The sequence below is a fragment of the Ostreococcus lucimarinus genome, chromosome 15 (genome assembly GCF_000092065.1).
Source record: "Ostreococcus lucimarinus CCE9901 chromosome 15, complete sequence".
Lineage (NCBI taxonomy): Eukaryota > Viridiplantae > Chlorophyta > Mamiellophyceae > Mamiellales > Bathycoccaceae > Ostreococcus > Ostreococcus sp. 'lucimarinus'.
Genome location: NC_009369.1, coordinates 299174 through 324100, shown reverse-complemented (window position 1 = coordinate 324100; position 24927 = coordinate 299174). Strand labels below are relative to the sequence as shown.

General features: G+C 60.0%; 9 protein-coding genes across 9 annotated transcripts; 4 read left to right on the top strand and 5 right to left on the bottom strand.

The window, feature by feature from the left end:
* Positions 1-661: 661 nt before the first annotated feature.
* OSTLU_27866 (predicted protein) lies at positions 662-10253 on the top strand (the record flags this gene model as incomplete). The annotated part of the gene is made up of 1 exon (XM_001421737.1): positions 662-10253. One exon carries the CDS (start codon positions 662-664, stop codon positions 10208-10210), a length of 9549 nt encoding a protein of 3182 aa, XP_001421774.1. The 3' UTR covers positions 10211-10253.
* Positions 10254-10662: 409 nt separating this feature from the next.
* On the top strand, positions 10663-12690 carry OSTLU_18379 (predicted protein; the record flags this gene model as incomplete). The annotated part of the gene is made up of 1 exon (XM_001421736.1): positions 10663-12690. The coding sequence occupies one exon, from the start codon at positions 10663-10665 to the stop codon at positions 12688-12690; it is 2028 nt and encodes a 675-aa protein (XP_001421773.1).
* A 51-nt stretch (positions 12691-12741) lies between these two features.
* On the bottom strand, positions 12742-13029 carry OSTLU_27864 (predicted protein; the record flags this gene model as incomplete). Its single annotated transcript, XM_001421592.1, has 1 exon — positions 12742-13029. One exon carries the CDS (start codon positions 13027-13029, stop codon positions 12742-12744), a length of 288 nt encoding a protein of 95 aa, XP_001421629.1.
* Positions 13030-13639: 610 nt separating this feature from the next.
* Positions 13640-14245, bottom strand: OSTLU_27863 (predicted protein; the record flags this gene model as incomplete). The annotated part of the gene is made up of 1 exon (XM_001421591.1): positions 13640-14245. One exon carries the CDS (start codon positions 14243-14245, stop codon positions 13640-13642), a length of 606 nt encoding a protein of 201 aa, XP_001421628.1.
* Positions 14246-14476: 231 nt separating this feature from the next.
* OSTLU_27862 (predicted protein) lies at positions 14477-17485 on the bottom strand (the record flags this gene model as incomplete). The annotated part of the gene is made up of 1 exon (XM_001421590.1): positions 14477-17485. The coding sequence occupies one exon, from the start codon at positions 17483-17485 to the stop codon at positions 14477-14479; it is 3009 nt and encodes a 1002-aa protein (XP_001421627.1).
* A 376-nt stretch (positions 17486-17861) lies between these two features.
* On the top strand, positions 17862-19896 carry OSTLU_27861 (predicted protein; the record flags this gene model as incomplete). The annotated part of the gene is made up of 1 exon (XM_001421735.1): positions 17862-19896. One exon carries the CDS (start codon positions 17862-17864, stop codon positions 19857-19859), a length of 1998 nt encoding a protein of 665 aa, XP_001421772.1. The 3' UTR covers positions 19860-19896.
* Positions 19897-20066: 170 nt separating this feature from the next.
* Positions 20067-21348, top strand: OSTLU_27860 (predicted protein; the record flags this gene model as incomplete). Its single annotated transcript, XM_001421734.1, has 1 exon — positions 20067-21348. The coding sequence occupies one exon, from the start codon at positions 20067-20069 to the stop codon at positions 21294-21296; it is 1230 nt and encodes a 409-aa protein (XP_001421771.1). The 3' UTR covers positions 21297-21348.
* Positions 21349-21389: 41 nt separating this feature from the next.
* OSTLU_51596 (predicted protein) lies at positions 21390-23263 on the bottom strand (the record flags this gene model as incomplete). The annotated part of the gene is made up of 1 exon (XM_001421589.1): positions 21390-23263. The coding sequence occupies one exon, from the start codon at positions 23261-23263 to the stop codon at positions 21431-21433; it is 1833 nt and encodes a 610-aa protein (XP_001421626.1). The 3' UTR covers positions 21390-21430.
* A 525-nt stretch (positions 23264-23788) lies between these two features.
* Positions 23789-24916, bottom strand: SDG3516 (predicted protein; the record flags this gene model as incomplete). The annotated part of the gene is made up of 1 exon (XM_001421588.1): positions 23789-24916. The coding sequence occupies one exon, from the start codon at positions 24914-24916 to the stop codon at positions 23789-23791; it is 1128 nt and encodes a 375-aa protein (XP_001421625.1).
* Between the last annotated feature and the right edge of the window lie 11 nt (positions 24917-24927).

Sequence of the window (24927 nt, the reverse complement as noted above, 5' to 3'; positions counted from 1 at the left end):
GGCAATCGCACCGTCGTCGCCGCCGACGTGTTCCCCGCCGCGTTCCCCACGTCCAAGCACGCCTTCGCGAACGCGTCCACGAACAGCGGGTGCTCTTTCGGCACCGCGGTGACCGGTTTGACGGTTTTCCCTATGGACGCCTTCGTCGCCGTCGCCGTCGGCTCCCACGACGCGCCGTAACACACGTCCGCCGTGAACGCCGCGCGGCCCGGCGTCGCGCCGCCGAGCGCCGCGAAGAGCGCGATCGCGATCATCGCCGTCCGCGTCCACGCGCTCGGCGTTCGCGCGCTTCGCGTCGGCGTCGGCGCCGTCGCCGTCGCCATCGCGTCGTCCAACACCTCGCGTCGTCGTCGTCGTCGTCGTCGTCGTCGCGTCGTCGTCGTCGCGCGCGCGTCGACGCGCCGCGTCGACATCGCGCGCGCGCCGATCGCGCCGCGTCGCGCGACGCTCGCGCGTTCGGGGCGCGGCGATGCGCGCGCGGAGTTGTGCGAGCGACGCGCGCGCGCGCGGCCGACCGCGTTCGACCGCGTTTGAAATAAACGTTTGGTCTGCGTTAAACCCTAGTAGTGTGTGTGTTTTTAAGGTATCACGTATATTTATAGGGCGTAACACCCTCGATTTGAACGGCACCGCGGATGCGTCGACCGCAGAACGCGGCGCCATGCGCGTCGGCGATCGCGCGCGCGACGCGCGATTGCGAACGCTCGTTCGCGTCGCCCTCGCGCTGTTCGCGCTCGCGCCGAGCCCGCGCTCGAGCGCGAGCGCGCCGGGAAGCGAAGCCGCGGGCGCTCGGGGCGCGCGCGCGCGCGACGCGCGACGCGCGCTCGGCGTGCGAACGACCGAGGCGGCGCACGACGACGCGCTCACGGCGTGGAACGCGAGCGATGAGAGCATCGTGAGCCCGCTGCGGTGCCAGCGACGGGCGGTGTTCGGGGAGTGCGTGCAGGAGGTCGGGTGCGGGTGGTGCGACTCGCGCGACGTGGACGGACACAACCCGACGTGCTACTCCTTGCTCGACGCCGCGCTGTGCGTGTCGCATTTGCCGCCGGTGATGAACGCGCCGCGAGTGGTGAACGCGGTGACGAATGAGATTGAGATACCGTGCGATCCGAGGTGCGCGGCGATTGGGAACGCGGAGCACTGCGCGAAAGCGGACGGCTGCGGATGGTGCGCGGCGTCGTCGACGTGCATGAGCGGAAGCGTGTATAACGGACCGTGTAGAACGTGTGCGTATAATTGGACGTACAGTGCGCCGACGCCGACGTGCGTGGGGGCGATGACTGGGGATGGGTGCGCAACGTGCGGGTGCGAGAATAACGGCGTGTGCGCGGCGACGAGCAAGGAGTGCATTTGCCCTGATGCCTTCACGGGTAGTCTGTGCCAGTTCAACACCACGACGAACAACGGTCGGGACGCGTGTAATGGACACGGGACGTGGGACGCCACGGCGAAGGATTGCGTGTGCGATCGAGGATGGGTGGGCGTCGGGGACAATCGGTGCAAATTTTCGTGTTCGCCGTCGGTGGATTGCAACGGTAACGGCTATTGCTCCGAGCGAGATGGCACGTGTGTGTGCGATTTAGGGTTCGCCGGAGAGTCATGCTCGTGCCTGTCGCAATCTTTGGTGAGTTATCCTTATCCGGACGCGTTGTTGAACACGAACAAGACGGGCTGTTGCCCGTATAGTTACATTGAATGTCCATCGGGGTCGCTGAACGCCGGACAATGCGTGATAGCGCCAGCGGATACGACGAAGTGTCCGGTAGAGAGCAGAGACGATGGGTTTTTGGTGTTCCTGGGGTTGCTGTTGTTTTTCCTAGGCATGTACTTATCGGCCGCGATCATCGCGGCGATTTCAGGACATCCAGACCCGACGTGCACCGTGGTGGTCCGATTGCCCACTATCGTGCGGTTGCGAGATTCACTTTTCATGCGAAACATCGATGACGTGAACGAGATGCAGACCATTAGCTTGACTTGCAAGTTGACGGACAACTTCCAAAAGGTGAAGCGAATGGTTTGTCGGCGCTTGAAACATCAGCCGGATCCGGACAGCGTGGATTTGTTCTATTTGGGATGTCTCGTCGATCCTGGTTGGCGCTTAGGCGATGGAATCAACGTTGCACAGACGTGTCACGTGCACCTGAAGCTTCGCGGCAACCATGAGACGCACAAGTACACGTCAAAGAAGAAGGCACTGAAGCGCTTGCGTTACATCTTCAGCGACAACGTCATCATCTTCTGCCTGTATTTCTTCTTCATACTTTCGTTATCGCTCTGTGCGTCGACTTGGTCGTGGGATAGAAAGAATGATTCGGGGATTCCATCACCACCGCCGCCACCATCACCCACGCCCTTTAGTCCGCCACCGTTCCCACCGCCACCCAGCCCGCCGCCGTCGCCTGCGTATCCACCACCGCCACCAGCGGCATGGATTGATTTACTGAACGCGCAAAACACGGTGAACACGAATGCAACGTTCGGGACGGACTCCACGTTCATCGGCGCAGATCAAGTAGGACACATACCGACGGACATACTAGCATTAGAATCGATTACGGTGACGTACGCGACGCAGTTGGCGGTGACGAGCAACTCGTCCGGAAACGTAGTCAACTTTTACACGTACGAAGATGGGCCTCTCTGGCAGCGAGAGCTCCCTTTGTTCACGAGTCGCTCGGGTATTCCGTTTGTGGCGAACATATTCACCGTCTGTGATCCTCGGAAAGCAGTCGAGGCTACTTTCCAAGTCGAGATGAACGCCGGATACGGCGTCGTGTCGTATCAACCCAAACCGAATGAAAACGGCGTAGACGTATTCACCTTTCGCGGAACGGTTGAATATACCGTCGCACAAGCGCTCGGTCTCGACACCGATGGCACAGTCGATTGTAGTCCCGCCGTGCTGGCGTTGTACGACAATAGCTGCACGACGGATATCAAGGAGGCGCGAGTGGATATCGCGAAACGCAACGACGCACCAGTCGCCGCGGGCGGTGAGCAAATATTGAGCTACGAGTCAACGGCTGATATTATTCCAATGCGTACGCAGGTTGATGCGACCGCGACGGGCAGCAAGTTGAGCCGCCCTATGACGGCGACTGATATCGACGGCGACAGACTCACGTGGACAATTCGTCAACAGCCGGCGCACGGAACCCTCGAGCTTCCGGCCGGTCCCGTCGCTTATTCGTCGACGTTCGAGTATATACCAGACATTAATTTTACTGGGTATGATTATTTCATTTACAGTGTGGATGACAGTTTGGATAACACGCCCGATACGACTTTGTACGACGTGGCCAGCGTCGTCGTAGCCGTCGGATCCGCCACCGGAAAGCCCGTCGGCGTAGTCTCGCACTATTGGGTGGATGAAGATACGACAATGACGGGTCGATTCGGGCGAACGATCATGGCTTCGGAGTATGCCGGCACTTTAACTTACACCGTAACGAATGCGGGCGTGCAGAATGGCACCGTGACAAAGCTGTGCAATGACGTGGAGGTGCAGTATTGGTGGAATTGTTCTGTCAACACTGATGACGGAAATCTCAATTTTCAGTACTTCAACTATACGCCGAGCGCGAATTTCACCGGGACCGACAGTATTGAGTTCTCTATCGTGTCCAGTTACGACTCGACTCTCGCGGCGTCCGCCTCAGTCAACGTGACGATCAGACCTGTGAATGACCCCCCATTTTTGGCAAACATGGAGGTGAACGCGGTGATGAATAGAGACCGAGCGGCGGATGACTTAGGAGATGCAGATTTGACCCCGATTACGTTTTCGCCTTACGACGTCGACGCTGGTCCATACTTTAGACTTTTCTTGACGTGGAAACCGATCGTCACACAAAGCGATTGGGCGACGCGTAGGAGAGGTCGATGGTACAAATCAATCGACAGATTTGGACGACCGGTGGACGAAATTACGGCAGCAACGCTCGATCAGGTTGGTCTGCTGAACAACGGGACATCGATCACGCTTTATTATTTGGCGCCGCCATTACTCTACGGATTCTTTCCGTCGACCACGTTGGTTCGGCAGAATCCTTTAGAGAAGTACGCGATTCGCGTAGTCGACGACGGCAGCCTGGTGAGTGCGGAGGCAACATTGAATATTCATGTTGGTTGTGCGCTAGGTTACACAACAGAGTCAGCAAGCGCCGTTGGTGATGCGTCAAACGCAAAGACTTACGGCACGTGCACGATTTGTCCGCTTGGTCAAGTCACCGACGCCATCAACTCGCACACCTGTCGTGCCTGCCCGGTGGGTATGGCTGGCGGAACCGTGCAACGAGGCTTCTGTACCCGATGCAGCAATGGGTATTATTCCGACACCCCGGGACTTGAAACTTGCATTTCATGTCCCGCTGGGAGTACCTCTGTTCAAGGCGCAACGTCAAGGGACCAATGTTTCTGCAACATCGGTTGGTACGGCGTGCCGGGATATTGCTTTCCTTGCCCAGAGTACAGCGACTCCTACGGAGCGCCCGAACGTTGGACGTATTGTGCTGAGACGAATCTCACGGTGCCTTATCCGCAGCCTGGTTTCTACGTCGTGTCTCCTGAAACGCGCTCGTACAAGCAACCCATCTCCATGCGACAGTGCTTCCCCCATAAGGCGTGTCCCGGTGTGAAAGGCATCGCTGGCTCGGCGCAAGTGGACGCCATCGCCGCGGGCGGATCGAGTGCGGATGCCGTGCAGTGCGCAGAGGGATATGTTCACGACGCGTGTGAGACGTGTGTTACGGGCTACTACCGTCTCAATGGTCAGTGTTTGAAGTGCGGATCTGCTTTGGGGCACACGCTGTATGGTGCGGGCGTCGGCTTGGTGATGCTTTCGGCGATTTTGATGCCCTGGCTCATCGACGAGCAGAGCTTTCGATACATCGTCTATTGTCGTATATTATCGCTCGTTGTGTTTCTGCAAGAAGTTGGGATTATTGGGAGATACAATCTTGGCTGGAACGATTATCCCGGCTTGACTTTGCTGCTACAGCTATGCTACATACTGCAGCTCAACCCCGAAGTCATCGGCCTCGAATGTTTGACTGAATACGATTTTGTGGCACGCTGGAACTCATTAATGGCCATGCCGGCGATTGGACTTGCGCTGATGTACGGCATCGCACAGCTGTACGCCTACATTTGGGGTAAATTTTACATCAAAACGCAGCCGAGTGTCGAGGTGGTTCGCAACGGTCAAAGGCGATGGGTTTTAATGCTTCGAAGTATTTTGAACGTCATTCAAATTACTTATGTCGCCGTCATCATCGCGACATTTGACTTTTTCATATTTCATCGTTCAGTGACGGACAAGTTTGGGTACATTCGTGCGCAGCCGAACTTGCGATTCGGATATTTCTCATCGACGACTGGAAGCACGAAATGGCAACAGCTGTTCCCGCTCGCCTTGATCGCCCTGCTTCTGTACCCGATCGGTTTCTTTGCCATCATGTATTGGGTAATAAAGTACGCCATGGGAGGATGGGAAAAGCTGTGGAAACGAGATTTGATTGGATTTGCAACGTTCCAGTTCACAGATGACTACGTTTGGTATCGTGTGAACGAGATGGCACGAATATTGGCGTTGTGCTTGATTCAACTTCTAGGCTACGAGCTCAGAAATGGCAACGGTGTCGTGCAGGCGCTCACCGCTCTACTCGTAATATCTGTGTCGTTCGCGACCGTCATTTTGCGACCTTTTAAAACGAGCGAAGCAAAACGGTATCTTGGCTTACATTTGCTCGCCATGGTGCTCGTACTGATGCTTTCAGTCATTTCAATAGCGCCGGTGTCGTACATCATCAACCAAAGGACAAAGGACAACGCCAGAAATGCCGTGTGGCAAACCATTGCGGTGGCTGTCTTTGTTTTCTGCGCAGGGATTTTTTACGAAGCCTATAGCAGCGCGGAATGGTTCAAGAGAGCTGACTGGCACCTTCGACGGGCCTACAAGAATTTTATCGCTCGTGTCATCAGTATTGTCGTGAGTGAGCACCGCTCATCGCAGTGGCTACGCGAACGCAAGTGGGTCGAATGGAAACCGACACTTTCGCTGCTCAACCCCAGTGCGGGCGCGATTCTTCAGCTTGAGTCCGCGGAAGGTGATCAAGGATTGTATTTCAGTGGTAATTTCGACATGCACCTGCGAATGGAATTCGCTCGAGGAATTCGCTCGCTCTGGCGACACAAGACTGTGGAGACCATTCTGGGTACCCATGACGACAGAGCCAAATCTTTCTACAAGATGCTCTCGCGCCCGGTGCGTCAAAGCCTGATTCGCGCCGCGGCGGTGGACAATCGGGACATGAATCGACAAGTGCAACTCTTCATCGAGAATAAGATGATTCAAAAGAGATACAACTTCTATCGCAAGTTTTACAGACAGGCTCAAAAAGATTTACGCGGCGTCTCAGGCGCTCACAACCCGTCGGTCGAACGCTTTTTACTTCGAGACTCCACTCTCGCCCGTGCGAAGTCGCACGCTACGCAAGAGAAAGAGAAGGAGGACGAAGAGAAGCAACTCGCTGAGTATGAGGTACTTCAACAAGCTGACAACGTTCGAAGAGCCTTTCAAACGGATGTGAACGACGCGGCAGACTTGGACCAAGAGGAGCTCTTTTTCCAAACATCCGAAGTCAGTGGACGCACGCACTTTGTTCGGTTCCAGGGTTACTTTGGTGATATTCACCCTGATTGGGATGCTTACGATGAAAGTCTCGCAAAAGCGAAAGCAGAGGCGCAGGATGAAGACGGTGACGTGTTGCCGTGGCACCTTGACCTCGACGACGTCTACGACGATTTCTGTTGCCTCTGCGAATGCGAGCCCGGAGAGCGCTGCGCTCGTCACGGCAACTTGTACGTCGTCATCCAGCAAGACGACGAAGAGGTGTCGCGAATTAAACAAGAGCGAGAACGACACTTCCGTACGAGAGAAACCATCATCATTCAGGAAGAAGACCCGGATCGATCGAGAGATTTAGGATGGAACGTGTACGTCCCCGTTCGTCTCAAGGAGGAAGTCTCAAGCGTTCACACCAAGCTCGCCACAGAATTGCGAGACATGCGCGATCGGGGCGAGTTCGCAGGTGAAGACGAGCTTCCTGCTGTCACTGGAAGTAAATTTGATATCTCGCACAAAGGCAAGCTGCTCGACACTCACAACACAGTGAAGCTCGAGAATCTTCAATGGAAGGCGGAGGTGCAGCTCGAGAACCGCCGCGGTAATTTGGCCAAGACGACAGCGTGGTTGATTCTTCAAGATGACCCAGAAGAGGCAAGGGATCCCGATGAAGATGAACGAATGTACGCTCGACCGGATATTGAAGAAGGGCCAGTGTTGGCGCAACCGGTGCTCCAATCTAATCTTGTTCACGAAAATCCGGAAATGACGGTGCTCGACTTGCGCAGAATGCTTGCGGACAGCAATTCAAAACCTCTTGAACGAACGATTCTGCGTTACCGCAACAATGGTAAGGAGCTCATCCAAGATGCCGCTCCGCTTACTCGCAAGGGTATCAGCAAACCGAACCATGTGCTGACTTCTTTCGAGCCCGAAGATGGCAACTATTACGTCTGGAGCGAGATTCGCAATCACTGGACATTTTTGGAGGGTTTGTTCAAAACATACGCGTCGATTCCGTCTGGTCCGAGTGACAACGAAACGCGCGTCGGTGCGGATGATCACTTGCTCATGTCTTACCGTCAGTTCATGTACCTCATCTCGAGTTGCAAGATTGAGGACAAACTACCGAACTCGCAGTACAATCAGCTCTCAGCCGTCGTTCGATCGGTATTCGATACCGTCAAGGCGCCCGAGCTTCTCGCCAAGTGTCTCACACTCGATCGAGAGACTGGCTCAGTTGAAGGATCGCTATGTCCGAGCGAAGGTCCGAGGTTGGAGCTGCGTATCAAGCACGCTTGGGGAATGCACCTGGATGAATTCCTCACTTCCCTCGTCTTCATGGCTTGGATCATCTACGGTCATCGCGTGCCATTGACAGATAGAGGCGTCGCTCGCGCAACGCGCTGGCTGATTGAACGCATACTTCGCCCTAAGGCGCATCATATCGTCGAAGCATACGAAGCACAAGCGAGATTTGCGACGGCTATGAAGAAGCAAGGCAAATCGTCTGACGAGGACATCCGCGCTGTGAGCACTGTGTACAAGGCTTTCACCGACAAGGATGGCATGGGAGTGATGGAGTTCAAGGCTGCAACAATGTGGGCCGTCGGTGCCGAGAGTCCATTGAACAAGTTTGGTGAATTGGTCTTCCGAACCTACAGCGATTTCTCAACGTCGACTCCTGATTGGGTGTACCACGGCGCTCGACATGGCTGGGTGCACGCCATCGATGAAAAACCTGACGGGTACTTGTGCTGCCAAGGGAGCCGGCTGGACGCGAAGAAGTTTATGCTCGCGTTTGGCGATTTCTGCTTCCGCGCGAATCCAACCGTAAAGCCATCGGAAGCGCTTCAAGCACAATTCAAACAAGCACAAGAGAGAAAACCGCTCGCGGAGTCGCCGAGTGTGCATGCGGTGCTCGAAGAGCCGAGCGATGAGTTGGCGCGCAAGAACCTCGTCATGCCGGATTCGCGCTGCTCCATCTGCGGTATGACGGATCATGAAGCGCCAAATTGTCCTCGCAAAAAGGATGTCAACTGTCCAAATTGCGGAATCACCGTAGAGCCGCCGAATAAAATCGTCATCGGTCCGGATGATTTGGAATATTGCAACGAGTGCTTGCGGGAGGATGTACCGGAAGACGAGCCGTTCGTGTGCCCGAACTGCGAGACGCCGTGCGAGCCCGAAGAAGTCGCGATCAGCGACGTCGACGGCAAGAAACACTGCCCGCGTTGCGCGCCGGAGCCGTTCGTGTGCCCGAACTGCGAGACGCCGTGCGAGCCCGAAGAAGTCGCGATCAGCGACGTCGACGGCAAGAAACACTGCCCGCGTTGCGCGCCGGAGCCGTTCGTGTGCCCGAACTGCGAGACGCCGTGCGAGCCCGAAGAAGTCGCGATCAGCGACGTCGACGGCAAGAAACACTGCCCGCGTTGCGCGCCGGAGCCGTTCGTGTGCCCGAACTGCGAGACGCCGTGCGAGCCCGAAGAAGTCGCGATCAGCGACGTCGACGGCAAGAAACACTGCCCGCGTTGCGCGCCGGAGCCGTTCGTGTGCCCGAACTGCGAGACGCCGTGCGAGCCCGAAGAAGTCGCGATCAGCGACGTCGACGGCAAGAAACACTGCCCGCGTTGCGCGCCGGAGCCGTTCGTGTGCCCGAACTGCGAGACGCCGTGCGAGCCCGAAGAAGTCGCGATCAGCGACGTCGACGGCAAGAAACACTGCCCGCGTTGCGCGCCGGAGCCGTTCGTGTGCCCGAACTGCGAGACGCCGTGCGAGCCCGAAGAAGTCGCGATCAGCGACGTCGACGGCAAGAAACACTGCCCGCGTTGCGCGCCGGAGCCGTTCGTGTGCCCGAACTGCGAGACGCCGTGCGAGCCCGAAGACGTCATCAAGGTCGACGGTGGGCAATTCTGTCCGAAATGTTGGTCGCCACAGCGAAAACGCTCAATCCCCACGTGTCCGAATTGCGACGCACCGTGTACGTTGAACGATATCATCACGGGTCCAGGCGGGAAGGATTACTGCCCGCGGTGCGTACCCGAGGAAGAACCTGAGATGGACGAAGCGCCAAGACAAGCTTCGTCCAAGGCGCCGGCGCCCTTCGAGTGTCCGAACTGCTCGCGTGAGATGGAACCGGAGGACGTCATGCCCGGTCCAGACGGCAACGTCTACTGCGCCGAGTGCTTCCCCGACGAAGCACTCGACGATGACATCGACGATGAGGACTACCCGTCCGCTCCGGCGTTCACCAAACCCAAAATTGAGAAGGCGCAACGCCAACGCGTCGCTCGCGTTCGCAAGGTGACCAAGAGGCGCGTCGACGACGACGCGCCCATCGCCAAACCACGCGCTTTCACCCCATCTTCGCCACCGCCGCCAAAGCCCGAGCGCGAGCGCATCGCTCGAGTCCGCAAGGTCACCACGACCGTCGTCGACGACGAAAGCGTCGCCCGACCTCGCGCGTTCGCGCGCGCTCCCAGCCGAGCCGATCGCGAGCGCGCCGAAGCCGCCTCCTCGGCGTCCCGTCTGGGCAAATTTTTCGGCTTCGGCGGCGCTTCGTCCTCGACCGCGCGCGAATAAAATACATTATTTCTCGCCCACATCGCGCGTTTCGCGCCCTTAGCCACCTTAGTTTTAATCCAAATCAACCTCCTCGGCGCGAGCGCTTCGTCCTCCGCGATTCCGTTGGTTCCCCTCCCATCGCGCCGCGCGTCGCGTCGTCGCCCCCCACACCTCGACGCCCATCGCGTCGCGCGTCCCGCGTCGCGCATCGATCCGCGACGCCACGCCGCGCGTCTCCGACGCGCCCGCGCGCCCTCGCGCCTCCCACCGCGCGCGCGCGACGTCGCGCGACGTTTGAATTCGACCCGTCTGTCGGTCGACGATCCGACTTCATGTCGACGCCGCTCGCGCCGCGCGACGCGAACGCCCGCGGCGACGACGCGGGAACGCGCGAAAAGCGTTTCGACGCCGACGTCGACGACGCGCGCGCGCGACGCGCGTCGCGGCCGCGACGGGTGTCGTTCAAGACGATGGATGACCGGGGCGAGGTGGCGCCGACCGTTGATTTAAAAACGGCGCGAGGCGAGACGCGCGCGAAGGATGGTGCGGAGAACGATGCGACGGACGCGACGGGGCGGGACGAGCGCGAGGAACGAGGACTGACGAAAACGCTCGCGCGGGGCGATGGCGCGGTAGGCACGACGACGCGGTTGGCGCAGTTGCGCGCGGCGCGCGCGGCGGCGGCGGCGGCGGCGGCGGCGGGAGGCAAGCCGGCGGGCGCGTACGCGCCGCGAGCGAGTCGACGGGAACGGCTGCGGTTGCGACGTGGAACCGGGCGGGAGGTGCGCGCGCGACCGTTCGTGATCAGGGTGAACATTCCGGGGATCATGAAGCAGAAAAGTTCGAGCGATATGGACGTGTCGAACGGGAGCGGCGGGGAGGCGTTTTCGGCGCCGAACGGCGTGAGCATCGTGGAGATTGGAGAGGATTCGCACGCGAGCGCGGGGAGCGGTAGCGGCAGCGGTGGGTCGAATGTGAATCCGTTTACGGTGAACACCGGTTCGATGGACGGCCCGCGACCGATGTTCAGGCCGTCGACGCACATTTTGCACGACGCGGCGGCGACGCCGAACGGGTCCAAGTCAAAGGCGGGACGGCTGTCGAGCGCGGGTACGCCGAACGCGGCCGAGGCGTTGGCGATGATGATGCACGCCGAATACCCCGAGGGGTTGCCGGAAGAGATGCAGGGCGTGTCACACTTCGCCAATTCGCAGCGCGACGAACCGCCGCTCGCGGACTTTTACGGCGAGGAGGATATGGATCTCGGCTACGACGACGTCGCGGCGTACGACGACGACGGATTTCCCGAACCACCGGCGCCGCGCAAGCGCACCACCGCAGGTGTGCCGCACAAGCGCCTTCGCGCCGAGATGGAGCGCCGCAAGTCGCTCGCCTTGGCCGGTTTACAAGCAACCGAGGGTGGCGTGCGACGATCGACGCGTCAACGATCCAAGCCACTCGAGTATTGGCGCGGAGAGACCAAGGTGTACCAACGAGTCCACAACTCCTTGCCCACGGTCACGCAGATCGAACGACGCACGGCAAACCCGATTTGGCCGCGTAAGACCCCGGGTGGTCCTTCGCAACCGTTCCGCGTGTCGCGACTTCGCCCGGCGGAGGCGCTGCGCGATCTCGGCGGCAGTCTTCCCGACCCCTCGCCTTTGGATCGTCGCGGCGTGCGTTACGGCTTGATGCCGCCGCCGCCACCAGCGTCGTGGGCGGAGAGGTACGGCATCAATCCGCTGTCGACGAGCATTGCTCCTGCCCCTGGTCGCGGTGTGCCTTTGATGCGCGAAGAAGACGTCGACGAAGACGCTCTTCGCGGCGGCGCAAAGAAGCAAAAGAAACGCGGACGCAAGCCAAAGGCTATCAAGGAGGCTGAAGAGCGAGCCGCGAACGAAGCGTTCGTCGCGTCAACGGTGGCGAATATCATGAGCAACGTCATCGCCGCCAACCGCTCGCCAGAAGAAATCGCGGAGGACGAGGCGCAAGCTAGTAAGGATGTCATCGAGGCGGAGGTCGTCGTCGCCACGGAAGAATTGGATGACGACGAAGTGGAACGTCAGGCCGAGCGCGAAGCGGATGAAGCCGTGGCGGAAGTAGAGCGTGAATTAGCGGCCGAGCTCGCGGCGGAGGCCGCCGCCGAGGCGGAAGAGGAGGGTGCGAGGTCCATTGAAGAAGAGCGAGTCGTCGAAGAGGCGCCGCTCGACGTGAGCGAGCTCGAGGACGTCGTCGAATTGAACACGGATTTCACTAGAGTACACGACGCTGCCGAAGCGACCACGACCACGACGACGACGTCGCAGGTCGTCGAAGAACCGGCCACCGTCGCCGCACCCGTCGAGTTGGATGCCCGAGAAGAGACGCCGCTCCAAGAGTTGGAGATGAACGACGATCCCATGGACGTCGACGCGCCGCCCTCGGTGCTCAAGGCGACGCCCTCGAAGACTGCTGCGGACGAAAACGTCGAACCCGAGGCTGCAGAAGAAGAAGCGTAATCACTAGCAAACGAATTCCTACAGCTTGTATTTTACAACACTACGACGACATCAACGCCGACGCTCCAACTTGGCGCCGAGCTCCGTCAACGCGAATCCCGCCCTCGAGCGTCTCGCCGCCCCTTTCGCACGCCACGCGCTATTCCTATGCGTCGTCTGACACATTCCCTGCGCGTCTTCCGCGCTCCCCGTACGCAAAGGCTCCAAGCGAATCTCACAATCCGCGCTCTCCGCCAACCACGCCTCGACCGCGCCGACGTCCCAGTGCGACAGCGTCACCAAATCAACCTCCTCCCCCGCCTCGCGCGAGACCGCGTCCAAGAACCGCTCCAACTCCATCGCATCATCCGCGCATTCGCTCATAACCAGCCCATCGAGCCCATCGACGCAGACGCAGACGCGTCCCGATCCCGCCGCGCGCGTCGTCGCCGCCGCCGCGTCCCGAACGTCCCGCAGCGTCCCCGTCAACCCGTCCCCCGTCGTCGTCCTCGCCGTCGTGAACGCGTCCACGAACGCGCACGAGCCGCGCGAGAGGGCGTTTGACACCGAATCTCGCGCGCCGCGCGCGATTTTACGCGCCAGCGCGGTGATTTCACTCGGGTGGTGCTCCACGCAGAGCACCACCACCGGGCTTCGTTCGCACGCGTACGCGACGAACGAGGCGAAGAGCCACGTCCCGGGGGCGTCCAGGTGGTCGACGATGGCGAGCGCGCGCGCCGGGTGGCGCGCGTCGGCGTCGAGCGCGACGCCGAGGGTTTCGAGCATGACGCGAGCGGCGGTGTGCGGCGCGGCGACGCGACGACGAGCGAAGACGCCGCGAGGCGCGGTGCGGAGATCTCGCGGATTGATTTCGTCGTGATTCGATTCGATTCGTTCGAGCGGCGAGCGCGATCGAGAGTCTTGCGCGATCGAGCCGGCGCGACGGTTGGCGCGTCGGTCGGCGACTGGACTAGTCGTCGTCGTCGGATTCGTCGTCGTCGGATTCGTCGTCGTCGGATTCGTCGTCGTCGGATTCGCTCGTGACGACGACGTTGATGTCGTCATCGGCGTTGCGCGGGATAGCGATCCCGACCGTCCCGCCTTCGAATGGAGCTTTGATGGCGACGACGTCGTACACGCGGTCGTCCGCGATCACGCGCTCGTTGAATCGAGTCGCTTTTCCGGTTTCCTGTACCATCATATCGTGTTCGCGGTACGCAGAAGCGATGGAGTCGAGTGTTTCATCGGGTTTGGCGTCTTCAAAGTCCTCGATCGTGCGATCGCCGGCGACAAGCACGATCAGTTGGACGTCCGTCTTGCCGACGACGTCGGCGTCGGATTCGAGCTCGAAAGATTTGACATAGTAGTCGTTGACGGCGGTGTAGTACCCAGAGGCGTTCTTGGTCCAAAACTGGAACGCGCCATTTTCTACCACAGCGCGACCGAGCCAATTGATGCGATCGATGCGCGCTTGAGAATCAGCGTCGGCGTCGTTGGTCTCTGCTTGTTGCAGCAGTCGCCGCGCGCTCGAAGCCGTCGTACCACGCATCTCGGCGCCGATAGCGCTCGTGGCCATCAAGAGCGTCGCGCACGTCGTCAATGCGATTTTTTGAAGCTTCATGGTGTTCGTTCTGCGTCTGCTCGCGCGCGGTGAAGTGGCGAGTGACACTTCTCCTCGCCCGAGGAACGTGAACAGTCACACGAGGACGAGACGAAGCGCTCGAGAGCGAAGACTCGAGGGCGATTGTGTTTACGGAAGACGTGTATTGTACAGTTCTAAAACAACTCCGATTCAAGAGACAAAACCTCAACGATCGTGTTCACCGAATTTCGGGACGTTCGGGGCGAAGCGTCCCTTCGGCGGTTTCGGCTTGTCCATCAGTAGCTTGCGATTGATTGCTTCAAAGTCACTTGACGGTGATGTATATGCGTACACGCTCTCACCGATAGTGGCAAACAGGCTTCGCGTGCGTGGCGTTGGCGGTGCGCCTTCGTGGAGCATGCTGGCAACGCGTTCGGGACGCATTGGCGACACGTAAATGTTTTGGTTGTCGATGGGTAAACGCCGCCGAGGCGACGACAACCCAAACGGAAGCGCGTCGTCTACGCTCACGGTATTTCCTTGCTCGCCACCATCGGTATCTAGATTGGTCGTATCTCGCGCAGGGCGCTCGCGGAGCGTCAACAAAAACTCCTTAACCCGCCCGACGAAGACCTTGTTGTAAAAGGAAATGATGTCGCCCCGATTGACGACTTCGAGCTCGGGGTCGTTTTGCTCCAACACCACGGCCCAGAATATCTCTTCGCTCGATTGCGGCTGCTTGGAGTATTGGTATATGATATCCTTGAACTGCAGCGAGTTCGAGGAAATCCCAGCGCTCGCCTTGCACACACCGTAGACCGAGACCAAGATGATTTGATCGATGTGCCTGTTGTACACGAGATTAGTCTGTTCGTACACGACGTGTTCAATCAATGCGTAAATGTCGCGCGTGACGTCCGTTGACAAGTTTAATCTCGACGCCAAGTCCCCTAAACGTCTCGCCGCAAGATGCATAACCTTGGCAAAGAACATTCGGAGCGCCTTGAACGCACACACGTCGCACCCACTCGGCTGTTCGACGGTGTGATTTCGAACGGCGGCGAAACGCACGGGCAACGGTTCGCCTCGAGACACCCGCCGACGCGGCGTCGTCGCACCACGCAAAGGAGACGAAAACGCTGAAAACGCGCTCGTCGGTGCGCGTCGCACTGGCGATTGACACTGCGCCATGACGAGGTCTGCGTCATCGCCCGACGAGCCTTCGCGCTCGGTGCCGCCAATCGCCGCGACCTCCGCCACAGACGCCACGTTCAAGACGGGTGTGCTCACGCGTTTGGGCGCTTGCGGTGACCTAGGCGCCGTTCGTCCCGGCAATGCCGTCGACGCTCCACCACTGCCACGCGCGCTCTCGTGAAACGTTTTCAAAAACTCAAACAACGTCGATCCCTTGCACCACGCCAGGCGCTCGAGCGTCTTTTCCTCGAGCGAGTTGAAGTGTCGCTGAATCTCGCGCGGCATGCTCATGTCTGCGCGCACAAAGGGTTCGATGATGGTCGCTAAATCGAACGGGTGAATTCCCATCAAGTGTGTCGTCGCCGGAAACGCCAACGTGGACGTCTTGTACGTGGAAACGACGACTTCCATGCAGCACGTCACCAACGACTTTGTGAAGCGGTCGCTCGCGAGCAAGGTGGTAAAGTTGACATCCTTCTTGTCCCCGGCGATTCGCTCGAGTTCGTCCTTCAAAATGCGATTCAAAAAGTAAAAGAAGACGTGCGACACCTCGGATGTTCGCTGTTTGACTAACTCATCCATCACCGTGCTGTGCGGACTGATGTCCGTGCGCATAGTCGTCACCAGCGCGTCCTCGCGGATCGCTTGTCCTATTCTTTGCCCAAAGTTTGTGACTTTTTTCTTCAACGCTTGCACGATTTCGGGATTGTCCGGAACGAAGCGTTGTAACTCTGCAGTTTTCGTCTCGAGATCTGAGCTGCCACACACGACGTCTTGTAACCACGATGCGCTCGCCATGGCTTGACTAATCGGCGTCGCGGCGACGCCGCCAACGCCGCTCGCCATGATCCCGCGCAACGAGTGCATCGGACTCGGCGGGACGCCGTGTATGGGAATTTTCTTCGGTCTGATTGGCGAGAAAGGCGCCACGCGCTTGCGACGAGCGGGCGTGGCCATCGATCCGTACGTCGTTGTCGTCTTGCAATCGGCGAGATCGCCGATGATTTTCCTTCCTCGCGACTCTGCGCTCGTCATCTCCGTGTACAAGTACAACGTCTCGTCAACGGCGAGACGGCCAAACGTTTCCGACGCGACGCGAGAGTAACGCTCGACGACGGATGCAGACACGTCCCGTTCGCCGTCGAAGACGCCTTGTGCGCACATGTCGCTCGGCGCGACGTCGTCAAAGTGTTTCGACGCATCCATCGTAGCCTCCGGGAACGACGCTTTCACCACCTTGAGCACGGCGTCTGACATCGCGCGCACGGTATCCTTCTTGGCTTTCGACGCCAAACTGAGACTGGCAAGCGGATCTGGAAGCTTCGTCGTCTCGTCCTTGGCCGTCATGCTCACCATATTCTTCAGCGACGTTCTCAACGACTCTCGCGGGGCGTTGATTAACAAAAACGCCTCCACGGCGACGAGCAAGTGGTAGCACGAGTACAAATCTGGAAACGTCGGTAAAGACTCGCACTTGGCGCACACGTAAAGCGCCCACCCGAGCTTGGCCACCGCCACGCCCGCGGGGGAGTCGGCGTCGAAATGCACGCGCATAAACTCGTGAAACTTCTTCGCAATCACCTTGTTAAACGCAAACGCGCTGCGCAATTCGCGAATCTTCAACACACGCTCCACCTCCGCCACCGTCGACGATCCCGCGGGCGCGTGACTGCGCAATCGCATCGCGAGCGCGCGCGCCGCCGCGTTTAAAAACTCGGGCAACGCGTCCAACACCGCCACCAACGTCGTCTCGTGCTCCTCCAGTATCGCCGTCACGTCCCCCGCGCCGCGCGCCGCCGCGTCCACCGCCCCGCCTCTCTTCCCGTCCCTCACGACGTCCTCGGCGTCCACCAATCCCAGCGCCGCGAACGTCCCGCACGCCCTCGCCGCGCGATTCACCGCGTCCGCGTCCGCGTCCGCGCTCGCCCCTCGCGTCCGCGTCGCCGTCTCGGTCAAATCCTTCGCCAGCGCTCGCACCTCATCCGCTCTCGCGTGCGTCCCGCGCGCGTCCAGGCGCGCCGTCGGATCGATCGTCGACATCACCGTCGTCGACGCGCGCGCGCCGCGTCCCGGAGCGCGCGAATGTCGCGTCGATTCGCAATCGCCTTTTCCCGCGCTTTTTCGTCGATCGGTCGATCGATCGATCGGTCGATCGACGGCGCGAGGGTCGACGCGCGCGATCGATCGACGGCGCGAGGGTCGACGCGCGTCGATCGATCGACGGCGCGAGGGTCGACGCGCGTCGATCGATCGTGCCATCCTTCGCGCGCGCGGCGACGCGACTGCGACGCGCGCGGCGCGTTCGAGCGCGCGCGCGATGGATCGAGGCGCGATGCGCGACGCCGAGCGCGCGCGGTTGCTCGACGGCGACGGCGCGCGCGCGCGCGGCGGCGCGAAGTCGAAGCTGTGGCTCGCGATGGGTGTTGGCGTCGCGTTCGGCGTCGCGGCGCTCGCGCTGGTCGGCGGCGACGGCGCGACGGGGCGCGCCGCGCTCGGGGCGTTCACGGACGTTCCCGTGGCGTGCCTGGAGGCGTGTCGGAACGCCACGCCGACGCTCGTGAGCGCGCTCGAGGCGGAGCCGATGGATTGCGCGGCGATTCAGACGACGGAGGAACAGCAGTGCGTGTTCACGGAACCGGCGTGCGGGCCGGGGGACACGCGCGTGGTGGAGGCGATACAACATCACTGCCCGGATGCGTTGGAAGCAGATCCGGCGTCCGCGAGCTCGGCGGCGTTGGGGCGAGAAAACGTCGTCGAGCCGGGGCCGACGTCTCTGGGGACGTACCGTCTCGCGCCGCGCCGCGTCGCGCGGAGCGAGGAAACCGCCGCGTTGAATCCAGTGAATCGGAGCGCGTACCGTTCGCCCGGGGTCGGTCGCCTCGGGAAGTGGGACTATTCGGTCGCGAGATTGCCGAGCAGACGCGAGAGACGCGAGGAGCGGAGGTTCACGCTGCACACGAGCTGCATCGACGCCAAAATCAGGAACAAGTGGCCCGAAATTTTTGGCCCCGACGAGACGCTGACGCACGCGTACGTCGTTCACCACAATATGCACGATAACGATCCGAACCACGGATTCTTTGAACTTCACGAAGGTGAAGAGATGATCAACGGCGCCGTGAATTTCTTGAAATGTGTTTCTACGAAGCTGGGACTCGTCTGCCCGACTTCAGATGGCATCTTCGAAGTCACTACGAGGGGTCTCAACTATGAGTTTGGATTCGTTGTGAAGAGTGAAAATGGAAAGGCGCTGTACGAAATCGGCGGTAACGGCGCTCCACTTTTTGAAAGAAAATGTCACGATACCCAACAGTTCGGCGCGTTCTGGAACAGAATCGTGACGCTCGAACGCAACGCGAAAGACATTTCGTACGTCTTCGGTGGGTGCGCTGCTTCGTGCCCGATTCCCGAGTTTTGGTGCCCTGAAGGCTCTTGGTATCTGGGTGGCACGTGTTCTCTCGCGTGTCCGCCGGGTTACGGCGGTAGTGGGTCGACTCCAACGACGCGACGGTGCACGCAGTGCCCAACTAACTGCAACAAGTGTCTGAACGGTCAGTGTACTGAGTGTACCAACAGGAAATTCCTTCACAATGGCGAGTGTCTCGCCGCGTGCCCGAGTGGATTTCGGTCTGGGGGCTCGAAACGTCTGGTGAACGTGCAGCCGAGTGACTTTGATGAGTTCGACACGTCAGAGGACGCGCTGTCGAGGTACTCGCAACCAGTATTTGAAAATGGCTACCCCATGATCTATTTTGGACACGGGTATGGAGTCACCGGCACCGCCGCCGCGGAGGATGTCTTTCACCCTGCATTGGACGACGCCAATGATTGGAACGAGGCTTGGATAGGCGCCACTATGGACGATAGATGTCAACTCGACAGATATTCGGCGGGCAGATACTGCACCTTCGACCGTGTGAATGGGGATGGCGCCGGTAGCTGTTGCACGGCCTACGGTAAAACGGTGTATATTTCCATCGTCGTGGAAGACAGCAGTAGCCCCGAAGCGGCGGATCTCGTCGCTAATGCGGGGTTCAGAACACAAGTTGGCTACAGAAGCGCGAACGGGCAGTGGATGAACGCCAACTCGTGGCTCGGTAGCGCTGGATCGCCGTACGGACGATACGCTTGGCGCAACGTCACCTTCACCCTTCGCGTCAGGCGAACCGGCGACACATCGTTATGGATCGGTCACTCCTTGAAAACGCACGGCGAGCCCACTCGCGCCGCCGATTTCACCGGTAATCTCCCCGCGGCTTTCGGCGTCGAAGGCGCGAACATGGGACGCTTCAAAGCGCTCCAAGTCTCTAAAACCGGCGGCTGGGCGGAAGGCGGCGCGGTGGCGTCCGAAATAAGCGGCGCGGTCAAAACGGAGAGGAATTGGTTCACCGGTCGCACGTGCGTCGCCGCTTGAGTCCGCGCGCGTCTTTCGAATTTTCTCGCTCCTCCAAAGTACGACTACACTGTAACACCCACGAATCGTTGCGCGCACATCCCGACGCGACCGAGGCGCGACGACGATGCGAGACGCGCGCGCGCGGTGAGCGTCGACGCGCGCGCGACCGAGACGCGACGCGCGGCGATGTGGGTCGCCGCGACGGGACGCGCGATTCGACGAGAAATGCGACGCCGCGGGAGCGCGACGGGCGCCGTGGCGCGACACGCGCGGTCGTACGCGCGGCAAAAACCCCTCGGCGCGTGTCGACGACAGGCGCGCGCGCGAGAGGGCGGGACGGCGCGGGAGGAGGCGCCGCGCGGGGTGTCGAGGGTGGACGCGCTTCGACACGCGGGCGCGACGTGGTACGAGGTGTTTAAACAGCGCGAGGCGCGAGACGAGATCGCGAGCGCGTTCGTGGCGGGCGCGAAGATAGGAACGCGGTTTCCTCGGGCGCCGGGACGGGCGGCGCGACGGGCGTGGGCGACGCTGAAGCGGTGGCGGCGAGAGGCGCCGGTGACGCCGAGCGCGGCGCTGCGACACGCCGGAGGGTCGTGGTTGGACGTGTTGACGCATCCGGAGTTTAAGACGCAGCTCGGGAAGACGCTGGCGAGGCCGTTTCAGCCGGTGTGGTTGAGGCAAGGCGCGATCGATGCGGCGGAGGCGAGAGCGAAGGCGAAGGCGAGGGACGTCATCGATCCGTTTGGGTCGCTGCGACACGCGGGGGCGAGTCGATTCGCGGCGTTGACGCACGAAAAGGTGCGCGAGTATTACTGGGCGCGCGTCGTTGCCGCGTACGTGCGCACGGTGGTGCGGCATCCGTTCTCGACGGCGATGTTTTCGTCCGTCACCAAGTGCGTGAGCTCGGATATTTTCGTCCAGATGGTGCTGGAGGAGAAGAGTTTCTTTGAGTTGGATTGGAATCGCGTGGCGTCCTTCTTCGTCCTCGGCGTAACGTACGTGGGGGCGTTTCAATATCGTTTGTATAATCATTGGTTGAAACCGTTGAATGATGTTTGGCGGCCAAAATACGGCTTGGCGCTCTCCACGGGCGCCGTCGTCGCCATCGACCAAGCCTTCGTGCAGCCGTTTCTCTACCTGCCCACGTTTCTCGGCATTCGCGTCGTGAGCGAAGGCGGGACGCGTCTGTTAGATCTTCCGAGCGAAATATTCGCCAAGTGGAAACAAACTGGGCCGGAAACGATGACTGCGCTTTGGTTGGTGTGGGTGCCCGCGCAGGCGATCAACTTTGCCGTAGTACCGAAGCATTTGACCATTCCGTGGATGAACGCCATCGGCATCGCCTGGAACGGCGTCCTGTCGTGGATGACGGGTCGGTACGCGGCGGCCGAGGCGGCGAAGCGGAAGGTGGTCGACGAGGAGGTGATCGAGCGAGGAGAAGAAACCGCTCCTTGATGTTTGTGTTTGATGAATCTTTAGTTGTCTTCTTTGGTTAAGTTTTCGCGCGTTGTTCAGAATTTTGTTGTTGAGAATTTAGCCATCCATTAAAATATTTGCGCCCGTTGCTAATACGTCGTAACATAAACATCTTACAAGGTTTTCATGTCCTTCTCTTCCGGGCTTCTCCCGTCACCCGTGGTGATGGTGTCGGCGAACGTACCGCCGCCGGGGACCATGGGCAACACGTGCTCGACGTGCGGCACCATGACGTCGAGCAAGTACGGACCGTCGGCTTCAATCATGCGCTTGATCGCGCCTTCGAGATCGCTCATGCGCATCACGCGTTCGGCGGGGACGCGGAAGCCCTGTGAGATGGTGACAAAATCGGGGAAAATGTGCGCCTCTTCCTTGGAGACTTGGAAATCGTCATTCGGGGAGCCGAGGTACGTGTGACCGCGATTCGCCTTGTAAAATCGATCCTCCCACTGCACGACCATGCCGAGGTACTGGTTGTTCAAGATGAAGCACTTCACCGGCAAGTTTTCCGCGTGCAAGGTCGCGAGTTCTTGAATATTCATGACGAACGAGCCATCGCCGTCGATGTCGACGACCAGATCGCCAGGACGCGCCGCGGCGGCGCCGATGGCGGCGGGCAAGCCGAAGCCCATCGAACCCAAACCACCAGACGTGAGCCAGTTGCGAGGCTCGTCAAACTTGTAGTGCTGAGCCGCCCACATTTGGTGCTGACCGACACCAGTGGAGATGATCGCCTTACCTTCGGTCATCTTGCACAACAGCTCGATCGCCGCCTGCGGAGCGATGACGTCGCCGACTTGCTCGGGAATCGGAAACGGGAACTTTTTGCGCTGCACGTCAATAGCCGCGCGCCACTCCGAGAAATCGGGCATATCCTTCTCGAGCGCGATCAACTTGTTCAAAGTCTTCAACGCGGGCTTGATGTTGCTAAAGATGGAGCAGAACGGCTTCTTGTTCTTACCGAGCTCCGCCGGATCAATGTCGATGTGCACAATGGCGGCGCGCTTGGCGAATTCCGCCAACTTACCGGTCACACGATCGTCGAATCGCACGCCAAAAGCGAGCAACAAATCAGCGCTGTCGATCGCATAGTTGGCATACACCGCACCGTGCATGCCAAGCATGCTCAGGCTCAAATCGTCGCTCTGCGGGAACGTACCGAGACCCATGAGCGTGTTCGTCACGGGAATCCCCGTCGCGCGGCAGAATTCAACCAGCTCTAAGTCGGCGTCCAAGCATCCACCGCCGGCGTACACCACCGGACGCTTTGAGTCCTTAATCAAATCCAAAACTTGTTGGAGCTGCGGCGACGTCGGCGGCGCGGGCAGACGGCTCAAGTAACCGTTGAGCGAAACCTTGGGCTCCCAATACGGAACCGCCAACTGCTGCTGCACATCCTTTGGAATATCGATCAAAACCGGGCCCGGACGTCCTGAAGCGGCCAAAAAGAACGCTTCGCGCACGATTCGCGGAATTTCCTCGACGTTCATCACCAAATAGTTGTGCTTCGTGATCTGTCTCGTGATCTCCACGATGGGCGTCTCTTGAAACGCGTCCGTCCCGATCATCGGTCGCGGCACCTGTCCCGTGATCGCCACCATCGGCACCGAGTCCAACAGCGCATCTGCCAACCCCGTGACCAAATTCGTCGCCCCCGGTCCGCTGGTCGCGATGCACACGCCCACCTTACCCGTCGCCTTCGCGTATCCCTCCGCCGCGAAAACCTCCCCTTGTTCGTGTCGGCACAGCACGTTCCGTATCCCCGTCGCGCTCTTCGTCAGGCTTTGATGAATCTCCATCGACGCCCCTCCCGGGTACGCGAACACGCAGTCCACGCCCTCGCGCTCGAGCGCCTCGACCAGGATGTCCGACCCCTTGCGCGGCTCGTCGTCCGCGAACCTCGACGCGAACTGCCCTCTCGGTCGTTTGCTCGCGTACGCCGTCATCTGCGCCGTGGACAGCTCGAGTTCGGTGAACTGCGACGGATCGACGTACTCCGACGCGTCGGGCTGGCGAACCGCGCGCGGCGCGCGGCGCGCGCGCGCGAATTTCGTCGACGCGGCGCTGCGATTGGCGGCGTGTGTCCGCGGCGCCGCGCGCGACGCGGGGGCGCGCGCGGGCGCGCTCGCGACGGCGGTGCGTCGCATCGTGGGCGTCTGAGCGTCGCGTCGCGTGCGATGCGCGTGCGAGTGAGGCGCGCGCCGCACGCGTGCGCGCGCGAGTGACGTCGGTCGCGTCGCCAGCCAGGGCTTTCGCCAGGCTGTTTTTGTTCCTAGGGTTTTATAATTTATCATATTCTAGGGTACTTTAGCACTATATCGTATATTTAGTGCGTGGATCATAACGTATTTAAAGGGGTAATCCGCCAGTGTAGAGTTATTTTAATACCACCGCGATAAAATTTACGATCAAATTTAGTCTCGCTCGTCGATTGCTCGACGATGTATATAATACAAGTTGCTAGCTGACGTTCACGACTCCCAGCGCGCGGCGGCTTCGATGTAATTGTCGTACAAACGGCGAATGTCTCGTCGGTAGACATCGCACGCGATCTCTCTCGCGCTCGCGATGGAGTGATCAACCTCGCGTTCGACATCGCGTAGTGCGTGCGATTGCGCGCCGATGGACGCGCGTAAGACGTTGTGAATCTTTCGTCGCGTCGCGTCGTCGACGCGGCGACGAGAGTCTAAATCTTTAACGTCTGCGCACCAAATTCGTAACGTTTCTTGGACCGTAGCATCCATGTCTCTGAAGCCCCGCTTCGGTGGTGTCGTGGGCAAGACGACGTGCTGCGGCAGTCCCTTCGCACGAAGGAGTTCGATCCGGCGCGTGACGTCTTCCGAATGCTCTGCGTCGCCCGCCCAGGGCGGAAAGAATACCATTCGTTCTTCAACGGCGTTATCTTTCAACGCGAAGCCGTAGGTGAACAACAGCTCCTCGTTGGACTTGTCGCCGTAATTGATGAAAATTTCTTCGCCATCTTTCATAGTGCGATTCGGCGGCGCCGACACGAGCGCGACGTAACCACCATCCGGACGCGATGAATCTTCCACGTGTTCCCATCTCGCGTTCGCACGCGCGCGCGGCGCATGATTGACCATGTCCACGCCCGGCACCACGCTATCGACGGTCACAGAACCGCCGGCGCCGACCGGAATCGCCAGCGCGCGAGACCAAAACGTCTGAAACGCCCACGCAAACTCCTTCTCGCTCACGTCCGGCAGCATGTGCAACGACGATCCCGCGGCGTTATCCGCCTGCGTCAACTCTCGCATCGCCGGACGCACGCACTCTTCAAACATCTTCTTCACGTGTGCCTTTTGCGCCTTCACCGGCGCGTACACCGTCGTCCCCGACAACTCCCTCTCCAACTCTTCATCGCTAAAGCTCAGCGGCGCGTCGTACGCGCGCGGCAACGAGTCTATGTACTCTTTCCACGCGCTCTCCTCCCCGCGTCTCCGCTCAATCATGAAGAAACACATCACCGCCAACCTTTCGTCGACGACGCCTCGCCGCAACAGCGACTCGAACGTCGATCCGAGCGTCGGGTGCGCCGCCGCCGTGTTCCAGTTCACCACCGCCGCGTCCGGTATCGTCATCAGCGCCCTCT